At 42.0% G+C, this 13,633-nt stretch overlaps 1 protein-coding gene across 1 annotated transcript in view; it reads left to right on the top strand.

Annotated features, from left to right (window-relative positions):
- Positions 1 to 13,633, top strand: part of MCF2L2 (MCF.2 cell line derived transforming sequence-like 2) — a 554,965-nt gene that overhangs the window by 204,572 nt on the left and 336,760 nt on the right. Inside the window, 1 exon segment of the mRNA XM_040428287.1 lies at positions 11,702 to 11,821. Coding sequence (XP_040284221.1) covers positions 11,702 to 11,821 — 120 coding nt within the window.

Here is a 13,633-nt window from a genome sequence, read left to right as displayed (position 1 = left end):
GAACCCTTCCCAGCGGAAGAGCTGGCATCCGGGCAGAGCGCCGCTAGCCTCTGCTCCACCATCCCCCTTGTTACAGGGCTGGCTTGCACCCCCCTCACCCCAGCAGAAGATCTGACATCAGGGCAGAGCGCCGCTAGCCTCTGCTCCACCGACACCCTTGTTACAGGGCTGGCTTGCACCCCCCTCACCCCAGCAGAAGAGCTGACATCAGGGCAGAGCGCCGCTAGCCTCTGCTCCACCGACCCCCTTGTTACAGGACTGGCTGGCACCCCCCTCGCCCCAGCAGAAGTGCTGGCATCAGTGCAGAATGCCGCTGGCCGCTGTCCCCCAAGTAGCCCCAGCGGTTTGCCTAGCCGCACCAGGGAGACGGAGTATGCTGAACTGTTTCACCACAACCTGGGACCTACAGACCAGTACTGTCCCTTGTGGGTGAGCTACCCTGTTAACTATTTACCGTGGGTGGGCAACTCTGCTAATGTTTCTTTGTGGGTGGGCTTCCCGACTAATCTAGGTACTGACCGACAGGAGGTCAGATACCTGTTTAGTCTTAACTCCAAAGGGAAGATATGTGACAAACTCCCCTCTTTTGAGTTTGCCACAAGTACTTGGAGAGGACTACTTGCCAGCCTCTTACCATGTGATTACGGTCCCATGTTGAATGCACCGGTTTTATGCAATAGCTGCATAGTTATATAAGTTCATGTATTTTGCTGTCTTTGGCTACCATGTGGCTAATGGAGTCTTGCCCCTGTCCTTGGGAGATAAGTGGATCACTTCTCAATTGTCTCCAGGACAAAAGATTGTGTAGAACCGGTTTTGGACAGAAAACCCATGAGTACAGCCAGGCCAAAGAGACTTTTACTAACTTTTGAATTCCTGGTCTAATTCGTGCCATTTTGGGATGTGTTAAAAGTCTATGTGTATTGTAAAGGGTGGGACATTGTGTATTTGAGTAAGTGATGTCTGTCCTACTGTCTCCCCGTGTGTATTGGCGATTTCCCTTTGTCCTGAGAGATAATGGAATTACACCTCGGTTGTCTCCAGGACAGAGGACATTGTGTATTGTCCTGCCTGGGATAATTATGTTAACCATTGTGTACCATAATTATATCCCAGGCAGAGGGGAGGATGTTATGTGGGTTGTAACCTTTGTGTTATGGGTTAATGTATGTTATTTGTGGGTGTCTCCCTTGCATGGGAGCAGGGGATAAAAGAAATTGTATGTTTGAGTGCCTGTGTACTTCCAGTAAACGTTTTCCAGCATTCAGCTTTGGCTCATGTATGGATTTATAGGGCGATACCAGCGATACTGGCGATACCAGCGATAATAGCGATTTATTGCTCTGTGGATTATTTGGCTGTGCTATTACATGGGAAGAAGGGAATACTAGGCGGTGACACAGATGATACCGTCACAGTGGCCATACCAGATACTGACTGGTTTTGTGACCCCTACTCCCCAGTAAGGCAAAACTGTGCACATTTGATAGTGGCCTTTTATTATGGGCAGTCTAAGGCACACCTGTGCAATATTCATGCTGTCTAATCAGCACCTTGATATGCCACACCTGAGAGGTGGGATGGATTATCTCGGCAAAGGAGAAGTGCTCACTAACACAGATTTAGACAGATTTGTGAACAATATTTGAGAGTAATGGGTCTTTTGTGAATGTAGAAAATGTTTCAGATCTTTGAGTTCAGCTCATGCAAAATGGGAGCAAAACTGAAAGTGTTGCGTTTATATTTTTGTTCAGTATATATAGACACATACGGTAATACACTAGCAGGACTATAATAAATCTACATATACTAACACTATACAATCCCAACTACAATTGAACCCCAAAATATATCTATATATCTATATATATACACTAACAAACCCACGTAATAGCAGCACCCACCCACCTGGCTATAAACTGTCCCAACGGGATAAAAGGGGTTAATTCAATACAGGCAAAGCAAGGGTTAACAGGATGGCAGGGGTTAAAGGGATATGGTGTTGGTGGTATAGGGTAATGCTGGGGTAGCTGGGGGATAAGGTAGGGGTAAATGCAGGGAAAGGTAGGGGTATTGATGGCAGTGGGAACGGGTTAATGTAGGGGTAAATATTGCAGGGATATGTGGCAGTGGGAAAAGGATTCAGGGATTGTTGGCAGTGGGAAAGGGTTCAGGGATTGGTGGAAGTGGTAATGGGTTCAGGGATTGGTGGCAGTGGTAAAGGGTTAATAATATTGCAGGGGTTGGTGGCAGTGGGAAAGGGTTAATATTGCAGGGGTTAATGATACTCAGCCAGATGCTCGTCTCTATGGGTTATTGCTCGTTCCAGGGAAGGATTCTCGCTTGTATGCTCGTTGTCCAGGGGATAGTTCCCGCTTTAGTGGGGCTGCTGGGCTTAACTCATGAGCGTTCTGCCGCCGGACTATTTAAATCCTGCAAGCAAGTACACGTGGGCTTGCGTGGTGATATGACGCCACCGCACAAGCCCGCACGTACCGGCGCTTCCAGGCGGAGGATCGCTTTGATCTGAAGGGCTTATGTGAAAAGTAATAGTTTAAGAAGGAGGGTGGAGTGGGATATAAGGAGTTTATCATGCATGAAAAAGGGGCTCTATGTTGTTACAAAATGGGGAGCAGAATAGGGGGTAGAACATGTCCTATTCTTGTCCGTTTTAGGCATTGTTACAATGGATCCGCAAAAAAAAAATGGATGACATACGCAATTTGCGGACCGCAGAACACATACGGTCTTGTGCATGTAGCCTTACAGAAATATATAATTGAGAGACAAGGATGTATATTAATTGCAGTTGTGGATTATAAGGCTGTAATGGATCCAAGTAGAGATAAGTTGTCTAATAGTAAGACTTTGAAATGTAATACTAATCTGGCTAGACTGATATCTGAATTTGGTTGGGTTGATGTTTGGCGACTATATAATCCAGAAGATAAGGGGCCAGATTTATCATTACATCTTACTCCACTTTTACATATGTCCAAAGTCACTTTTGGCTAAGTCAGATTTATTAATGGTCCTTTAATACAGTGATAAATGTGGTTTGACGGTAGCAGTTTAGCCTTCAGTAAGCGGCTTTGCAAAAGTCGCACGTCTTTATGAAAAAGTCTCATGTTTTATTAAAAAGTCGCATAAGATAAGCAAGATTTATTAAAGCCAGAGTTATATAGACCAATTTAGTTATTGAATAATTATATTAAATTGCTGACTAGGGTATTGGCAGATAAGCTAACAAAAGTAATAAAAACAATAATAAACTAAGATCAGACAGAATTCATTCCCGGTCGATTGATATATTCTAATATTAGAAGGTTATTTACGAACATAGAAGGAAATAAAGACAAAAGCATTTGATTGCGTAGAGTGGGAATATCTGTTGGAGGTCCTCAAGCGTTTTGGATTTGAGGATCTTTTATAAGTTGGATTAAGCTCATTTATTCACATCCCAGAGTGAGGGTAGCGGCGGATGAGGTTATGTTCCTGCCTTTTGCCGTTTCTCGGGGCACTAGGCAGGGATGTCCCCTATCCCCGTTGCTCTTTGCAATTGCAATAGAACCATTGGCGATTATTATTAGAGAGAATTCAATTATTAAGGGTTTTCAATATGGAAAGATAAGGGAGAAAATAATGTTGTATGCGGATGATGTACTATTGTTTTTGGCAAACACGGATTTGGAGTTGGTTAAATTAATGGCTATAATTAAAAAATTTGGGTACTATTTTGGTTTAAAAATAAATTGGGGGAAGTCACATTTGATGTCACTGGGTGAAGTGGTTGGAGATGGGTGTTTGCATGTACACGTTGTGGGCAGAGGAAGTAGATTTAAGTATTTGGGAATAAATATTGCAAAGTACTTGGGTGATTATATAAAGTTGAAAGTACTCCCTGTTATAGATGAATTGAAAAAAAAAACCTCATATTTGGAAGAGGTTACCAATGTCAATGTTGGGACGGATCAACTTGATAAAGATGATCTTTCTCCCGAAGATTCTCTATGTACTACAATGTGCTCCTGTGTGGTTGCCACCTAGGGTTTTCACTATTATTGATACTGGGTGATGAGGGAAATCATCTGGAACAGTAGGAACTCTAGATTAAAGAAGAAAATTTTGCAGTTACCAATTAAAGAGGGGGGAATGGCACTTCCAAACTGGTATTTATATTTTTTGGTGGCACAATTTTGGTTTATGGCTGGAGACAATATAGCACCTATGTTGAGTCGGCACTTGGAGAACTTAGGGTGGAAAGATAATCAGTTTAACATGATGGCAGTATTAGAATACTTGGGAGTACAAACACTAGTAATTATATTTATAATCTAATGGACCATGTTTGGAGAGAAATAAAAAAAATATGGATATTAAAGGTTACATAGATTTCAAACCTATTTGGACCAATATTAACTTAAAAGAAATTCAGAAAATAAAGCAGTATGTAAACCTGGAAAATAAAGGTGTTTATTATTTGTCACAATTGTTTGATGGAGATGTGTTTTAAAGATTTTGAAACACTGAGAAAAGAATTTGGGATTTTGAATAAAGAGTTTTTTTAAATATTTGCAATTAAGAGATGCAATTAGTTCATCAGAGGTAGATTCTCAGAGAAATAAAAAAGCATCTGCTTTTTCGCCAGGCAGGTTTATGATGGTTATACGATGAGGCATCAGACCGACAACCCTTGAATATTTCCCTGTGCAATGAATATCCAATTTGCACTGGCCAGAAGATATTGACAACCTGAGTTCAGTCTGGGCTGTCTTATCTCCTGGCCAGTTGAAAGGGATTTTTCAGCATCTATGGAAAATATCAATCAGTTTCTTTAGAATAGAAAAGAAAAAGGGAGTATTTCAAGAAGATATAGATTATTGTTGAAAATGAATCAGAGTAAGATCAAGATATTAGTTCAAGAGAAATGGACGAAATATATTGATGGTTTATCGGAGGAACAGTGGAAAGTTGTATTGAGAAATGGGTCTTTGGTCTCATTGAGGGCCTCCCATGGGGTCTCCCAATTTTTCTTCATCCATAGGCTGTACTACTCCCCACTGTTACTTAAAAGGATCGGTCTGAAATCCACTGATGAATGTCCTAGATGTGGTATGGAACAAGCAGGTCTCTTTCATTTAGTGTGGAGATGTCCAAAACTCTTTCGTTATTGGACTGAGTTAGCGGATTTTATAAAAAAAATTCTGGGAGTACAAATACAAAGAAGTCCAGTGGCCTGTATATTAGGAGGTATAATACAGTTGCCGATTTCAATAATAGATAAGAAGGTACTTTGCAAACTTCTGTTCCAGGCAAGACTAATTATAGTTAAAAAATGGATTGAAAAGGATCCTTTGATAGCGGAGTGGAAGAGTGCAGTTGAAAATATGATAAATATAGAGAAGATAATATATAACAATAGGGGAAAGAAAGATAATTTTTCTTAAATTTTGGAAATGTTGGTTGAAAAATAGGATATAATATAGAGGTTTTTTTTTCATCTCTCAAAGTTTGGTTGGGGTTGGGTGAGGGGAGGTGGGAAAAGAAAGAAAAATGGGAAAAATAATTGATAATAATTGATTGTTCTGTTATATTATGTGATTCTGTATTGTGAATAAAAATTATATAAAAAAATAAAAAGCATGGTGCCAGAATCAATCCTAGCAGATACCAGGCTGTGACGGGAACGAGCCTCCCTATCATCGCAGGTGACGCTAGGGAGGCTCATTCCCGTCACGGCCTGCTATTGGCTATCGCCCCCCATCCCCGACGCCGGATGTTTTCATGCGCGCGATGGGGAGATGCAGCGGTGTGCCATGCGGGCATCAGGAGCGAGGTGGGTGCTGGGGAGCGAGGTAAGTACAGTCTGCGTGAGGGGCCAAGGCATATGGGGGGCATTATAGCTCTTGGATAACCCCTTTAATGCAGGCTTAGTAAATGGGTACTTCTCATTAAGCCCTATTTAAATTAAAGCCACCACAAATGATAAATAAAGTCCCATTGAATAGAAAGAATACTCAGACGCTGGATTATGCATTCATCAGGTTTGCCGTACGCTGCATTTATTGATGGTCACAGCTGTATACAAGCTAATATACTGTAGCTCAAGTCATCAATGAGGGAGAAAGATTCTGCATAAAGGGGTTATCCGCTTTTTTAATATTGATGACCTATCCTCAGGATAGGTCATCAATATCTGATCGACGGGGGTCTGACACCCGGCACCCCCCGCCGATCAGCTGTTTGAAGAGAAGGCTGCGCTCGTGTGAGCGCTACCTTCCCTTCAATGTTTATGTACTTGCCGTTGACATCACAGCAGCGAGAAGGTGTAATTAGACCTCAGCCGTCCCATTCACTTCTATGGGACGCTCCTTCCTATTCAAGTGTATACTATAGAAGTGAATGGAAAGGGACGGCTTAGGTGTAATTAGTCCTGCTCACCTCTGCAATTTAGATGGCAAGAAGGTAAACATTGAAGGGAAGGCAGCGCTCTCACAAACGCAGGCCTCACTTTAAACAGCTGATCGTGGGGGTGCCAGGTGTTGAACCCCTACTGATCTGATATTGACCTATCCTGAGGATAGGTCATCAATATTAAAAAGGTAGACAACCCCTTTAATCCTCTATTAAACCTCCCAATATTGCTTTGTGCTGTTTGTTATACTAAACCCTACGACACAATTCACACCCTCTAGTGTGATTTGGGATATACAGTATCAACTTAGTAAACAATCGGCCAAAACAATACTTTTAATTTTAACTATTAAAAGAAGAACCCTCACAACAAAAATGGTTAAAACTCCTAGTTTTAAATCAAAGAATGTGAGATCTTCATGTCAGACCCCCGTATCAGACCTCAGATCAGACTAGCGGTCTCTTCTGCAGGCACACTCCATGGTCTTCTCCGACCCGCACTTCACTGTGACTTGACTGCGTACAGAGTCTGGTCATAGCAGTACGTAGTGATGACAGTGAGGCTCTGTCCGAGGGAGGAAGACCAGGGAAGGGGGGGGTACAGGCAGCATTTGCAGCACCTCCTGGCACCTACTACATACAAGTGAGCACTTCCATAATGGAAGCACTCTACTATTTGCTTTATAAGACACACTGACATTTCCAAGGTCCATCTTATCAAGCGAAGAATACGGTAAGTGGGCAAATTTAATAGCTGTTGGTGGACAGCTATCCTGGCTCATCAATCCACATACATGTTGGGGAGATTTACCCAAATTATTGCAAAGGGAATCTGGTTTAGTTGCCCGTAGCAACCAATCAGATTCCACCTTTCATTTTTCAGATCTCCTTTGGAAAATGAAAGGTGGAATCTGATGGCTGTGGGCATTTAGATTTAAAGTGCCAGATACTTTTCCCCCCTGACATTCTGTTTGGGGACAGTCAGGAGCTCCTAGTCAGCCAGTCTTTCTGAAAGTGGCAGTTTTGGCTAACATGTAAGGTGGGCTTGCAGATAAACATAAAGTTAGGGGACACAGCCTCATATGTAGTTTTGTGGCGAAAGATAATGTCTGATCAGGAAGCAACATGTTAAAGAGCAGCTGAGCAGACTGATATATAGGTTTGTGGAAAAAGGATTTAGCAAAGCTTGTAATTTATACATTTATAGCTCTGATTTTTCTGGCTTAATTGTCCACAGGGATGGTGTTATCAGTTACTGACAGCTATCCCTGTATAGACACTTACACATACTGCTATCAATCACTGATAACACCTTCCACGTGAACAATAGTGATGAGCGGCAGGGGCTGTATTCAAATTCGTGATATTTCATGAATATTTGGGCAAATATTCATCATATATTCGCGAATTCGAGATTATTTTCTTGATTGCGAAAAATCGGCAATGTAATATTCGCGTAATGAGTGCAAAATACAGGCGTGGGTCACTTTTGCTACATTTTCCAAGCTGCTAGAAGTTTCCTGAGACTGGAGAAAATGGTTGGCATGGCAGAACATTCAAAATGGCTTTATATGCAGTTAGAGTGTTTCAATATATTCGCAATTGTGCTAATCGGCACTTATGATGCAAATATTTTGGCGTAATACGTGAAACTTCACATTTTAGCAGGTCTGCATGTATGTATGGACAGCAGAACCTATCACACTACCTAACACACTGCACCAGCTACAGTCAGGTCCATAAATATTGGGACATCAACACAATTCTAAAATTTTTGGCTCTATACACCACCACAATGGATTTAAAATGAAACGAACAAGATGTGCTTTAACTGCAGACTGTCAGCTTTAATTTGAGGGTATTTACATCCAAATCAGGTGAACGGTGTAGGAATTACAACAGTTTGCATATGTGCCTCCCACTTGTTAAGGAACCAAAAGTATTGGGACAATTGGCTTCTCAGCTGTTCCATGGCCAGGTGTGTGTTATTCCCTCATCCCAATTACAATGAGCAGATAAAAGGTCCAGAGTTCATTTCAAGTGTGCTATTTGCATTTGGAATCTGTGGCTGTCAACTCTCAAGATGAGATCCAAAGAGCTGTCACTATCAGTGAAGCAAGCCATCATTAGGCTGAAAAAACAAAACAAACCCATCAGAGAGATAGCAAAAACATTAGGCGTGACCAAAACAACTGTTTGGAACATTCTTAAAAAGAAGGAACACACCGGTGAGCTCAGCAACACCAAAAGACCCGGAAGACCACGGAAAACAACTGTGGTGGATGAGCGAAGAATTCTTTCCCTGGTGAAGAAAACACTCTTCACAACAGTTGGCCAGATCAAAAACACTCTCCAGGAGGTCGGTATATGTGTGTCAAAGTCAACAATCAAGAGAAGACTTCACCAGAGTGAATACAGAGGGTTCACCACAAGATGTAAACCATTGGTGAGCCTCAAAAACAGAAAGGCCAGATTAGAGTTGCCAAACGACATCTAAAAAAGCCTTCACAGTTCTGGAACAACATCCTATGGACAGATGAGACCAAGAACAACTTGTACCAGAGTGATGGGAAGAGAAGAGTATGGAGAAGGAAAGGAACTGCTTATGGTCCTAAGCATACCACCTCATCAGTGAAGCATGGTGGTAGTAGTGTCATGGCGTAGGCATGTATGGCTGCCAATGGAACTGGTTCTCTTGTATTTATTGATGATGTGACTGCTGACAAAAGCAGCAGGATGAATTCTGAAGTGTTTCGAGCAATATTATCTGCTCATATTCAGCCAAATGCTTCAGAACTCATTGGAAGGCGCTTCACAGTGCAAATGGACAATGACCCAAAGCATACTGCAAAAGCAACCAAAGAGTTTTTTAGGGGAAAGAAGTGGAATGTTAAGCAATGGCCAAGTCAATCACCTGACCTGAATCCGATTGAGCATGCATTTCACTTGCTGAAGACAAAACTGAAGGGAAAATGCCCCAAGAACAAGCAGGAACTGAAGACAGTTGCAGTAGAGGCCTGGCAGAGCATCACCAGGGATGAAACCCAGCGTCTGGTGATGTCTATGCATTCCAGACTTCAGGCTGTAATTGACTGCAAAGGATTTGCAACCAAGTATTAAAAAGTGAAAGTTTGATTTATGATTATTATTCTGTCCCATTACTTTTGGTTCCCTAATAAGTGGGAGGCACATATGCAAACTGTTGTAATTCCTACACCGTTCACCTGATTTGGATGTAAATACCCTCAAATTAAAGCTGATCAGAGCCAAAAATGTTAGAATTGTGTCAATGCCCCAATATTTATGGACCTGACTGTACACCATTATCAGGATATAACCTACACTGACTATCTCTCACTAACTATCTGTATTATATATATATAAGCTAACTATCTATCTAATGTAGTGTGTAAAGCACAGAGCACAGCAATGACACTGGTGTCTCTCTCAGAACATTAAAAAACTACAGAAAATGGCTGCTGGGGAGGTTCTTATATAGTAAGGGGTAGGCAACTTTCCTATTGGTTGCTAGGGATGTTGCTAAGCTCTGACAATGATATTGCAGCCTTCTCATTGGCCCACAAGCAAGAAGGGAGGTTACTGATGAAAAAAAATCACTATATTCTAAATATTCGTGAATTCTCGAAGTGTCGATATTTGCGATTAATATTCGTGATTCAAATATTCGCGCCCAACACTAGTGAACAATAAAAAGAGCAGAGATATAAATGAATAAATAATGTTTTATAGATCCTTTTCCCACAAAACTATATATCAGTCTGCTCAGCTCCTCCTGCTCTATAACATGCTGCCTGCAGATTGCACTGCATTTTGTGGTGACAGCTACTCTTTAACTGGAAAATGGTGTAACTTTTTGGTTTTAACTGCTATGCTGTGACTGTAACCAACACCACCTTTGGTGTACTTTTACACTGTGGATTTAACCACACATCAACAGCAGTACCCACAACAAATCCATTTTAAATTTGTATTTGCCTTAGATTTCAATTTGTGAATAGCAAAGGGTGAAATCAGCAGTGCAGATTCACAGCATAAGTTGAAATACTGTGGATTTAAAAAATGCATATCAATTTTTGAACAGATTTTTTTATGCAGTGTGGAGAGTTCTTCAAATTTCATCCACTTTGAGGCTTCTGTAAAAAGCTACAAATTTTCTACCCATTATTCCATGGCTGAAAATCTGCAGCATATACACCTTGTATGAATGCACCCTTGAATTTCCCAGACCAGATCCCACCTTCACAAAAATAGACCCCCAACCAGACTCATGTTAGACCTCTAAACAGATGCAAACCCCAGACCTCCTAAATAAATTCAGATCCCAGACCCCCTAAATACTGACCCAAGACAGAACAGCCAAATAAATTTAGACCCTATACCCGCTAATAACAGATACCAGACCCAATTTTTTTTTTACCTAACAGCTCCCCCTCTACTCTTTGCTGTTCTGTCCTGTATCTTAAAGGAGGATTTCCATCTGAGACAATGGGGACATATTGCTAGGATATGTCCCCATTGTCTGATGGGTATGGGTCCCACCTCTGTGACCCGCACCTATATGGAAAACAGAGCTGGGAAAATGGTGGCTGAAGAACCCCAGGTTTCCCCGGGTCCGGCCACCAACAAGCGATCTCCCCACAGTAGCAAATGGGAGCGCACCGCACTTGTGTGGCCACCGCTCCTATGCATCCCTATGGGGCTGATGGAAATAGACAAACCAGTGCTCGGCTATTTTCGCCGGCCCCATAAAAATGAATGGAGGGCGGCTGCGCATGCGCAGTACACCCTTCACCACTTTCAGGGCTCCGTTCTCAGTGCAGGTCCCAGAAGTAGGACCCGCACCTATCAGCCAATGGGAGCATATTCTAGCGATATGTCTAAGATGGAACAAAAACCTTTAAGGACTTTCAGAGGTCATGTGAATATCTAAAAGGTCCTTTAGCAGGTCCTGGAGAAAGTTGTACAAAGAAGTTTGTTGCTATAAAACCACAATGCTCTTTACATTGGGGACAGGAATCATTGCAGAAGGCAGTTTTGTTGCGGTTTCTGCCATGATTCAGAAATGTTTGGGTGGCTGTGGGCCCATCAGGAACCTCGGACTCCATACCGCCATTATTATAATCCACCATTGTTATATAGTCAAGAAAATTAATGACATTAATGATGTGTGTATAATTTTAGTGTGCCAGTGTTCTGGAATATTGGAACTTAATATTAAAAGAAGATGTATGAGATATAATGAGCATCGTCTGTCTTTTCTCCACAGCTGAAGCTTACACTGGATTCCCTGATGGATGCTCAGGCTTCCTTTACAAACATTGGAGACAGCGTGTCAAGAGTGGAACAGCTTCTCAAAGAGTTAAAGCAACAGGAGGAGAAAGGACAGGTGACTATTGCAAATCATCCATCCACTAGGAAAGAAATTTTATAACAACTTTCTGATGAGCTCTGTTAAAAAAGACAAATAGTGTTATTATGAAAAAGGAACTAGATAGGAACTATTTAGAAGGTTCTAAGTAATTAATGTGCTGTTCACCAGTATTGCTTATATCACACATGCGCCATCTGAAATTTGATGACTTGCTCATCTGATCCATCCTTTGCATCAGGGGCGTTGCTAGGGTCTCAAAAGATCTGGGGCCCAAGCCCCAATGCATATGTACCATATTCTCAAAGTATCCGCCCTGCCTCCCCCCCACACACACACCCTAGCACTAAACATACATTATATTTTACTTTCTGCATGGACACTATCAAATACAGCACCACATACCTCTTACATCCAGTGCCTCACAGGCGACGTCTCCTCTGATGTAGCATTTTTATTTCCTCATCTTCTCCCCTTGGCCCATGACGACTTCTTTCAGCAGCGTCTTGTCTCTTCAGAGTTTACCAACCAGATATGTTAGGTTCCTCATTTTTCTATTATCTTCATCCTCCCACCCTGCTGCCCCAACAATGTTATCCTGCTGATGCCCCCAGTACTGTGCCTGCCGTGCTCCCCAAATACTATACCGCAAAAATTATATTGCTATACAAGTTAGTCCCTCCATAGTCATATAAAAGTCCTACCAATAGCAATAATTATTTCTCATAGTGCCCCCTAAAATGCCCCCAATAATGATACCGCTTCCCAAGAGTGTCGCTGTTAGTGATAGTGCCCTCCATATTGTGCCCCATAATAACGACCACCATAGTGCACCCATCAGTAATAAGGCTCTCTATAGTATTAGTTAGGATGTCTGTGGTACCTCCAGTAGTATTTATCCACCTTTATAGTGTCCCCAGTAGTTATAGTGTCCCCTATAAGACCACCATTGGTTACTGTCTAATGCATCCCCTGCAGTTATAAGGCCCCCTGTAATGCTCCCTACAGTGTACTAGTATTTAAAATACTTCCTTATAGTGGTCCCAGCAATAGCAATGCCCCAGTTGGGCTATCAGTATTAATAATGCCCCTGAGACTCTGAAAGTGCCTTCACTAATAGTAATGCCCTCCATAATTAGGGAATAGTATAGTGCCAGCTATATTCCACAGTGATAATAATGCCCATATAGTGCCCCAGTAATAATAATGACTCCATAGTGCCCCAGTATTATAAATGCACCCTTAGTGACCCTAAAAATTAAAATAACCCCTGTGGTGCCCAAGTAATAATCATACCTCCTATTGTGCCCTAGTAATATTAATGCCCCCTATTGTGTCTTTAGTAATAATAATGTCCCCACAGTGCCCCCAGTAATATTCCCCCACTGCTCCCAGTAATGTCTCTATAACGCCCACAGTCTTGTCCCCGATAATGTTCATGCCCCCAATAATGTCCCTATAGTGTCAACAGTAATTTCCCTTTACTGCCCCCAGTAATCTCCCTATAGTGCCCATAGTAACTTCCTCCACTGCCCCCAGTGATCTCCCTATAGTGCCCATATTAACTTTCCAAACTGCACCCAGTAATCTCCCTAAAGTGCCCATAGTAACTTTCCAAACTTCCCCCAGTAATGTCCCCCCTCCTTGCACTCACTGGTAACAGGACGCAGCACTGTCACTGTACTTCGTGATGTGTGTTGCTGGAAGGATTAATAAAATATGCTCTGACTCAAGAGCCATGGTTTTTTCAACATTTCGTGTGGATATCATCCTACCCCTATAACCACTGTTCTTACCAGGGTTTACCAACATGGAGGGACAGAGGAGGGG

The sequence above is a fragment of the Bufo bufo genome, chromosome 4 (assembly GCF_905171765.1).
Source record: "Bufo bufo chromosome 4, aBufBuf1.1, whole genome shotgun sequence".
Classification (NCBI taxonomy): Eukaryota; Metazoa; Chordata; class Amphibia; order Anura; family Bufonidae; genus Bufo; species Bufo bufo.
The sequence above is the reverse complement of the archived record's forward strand: the minus strand, read 5'-3'. Positions and strand labels throughout refer to the sequence as shown.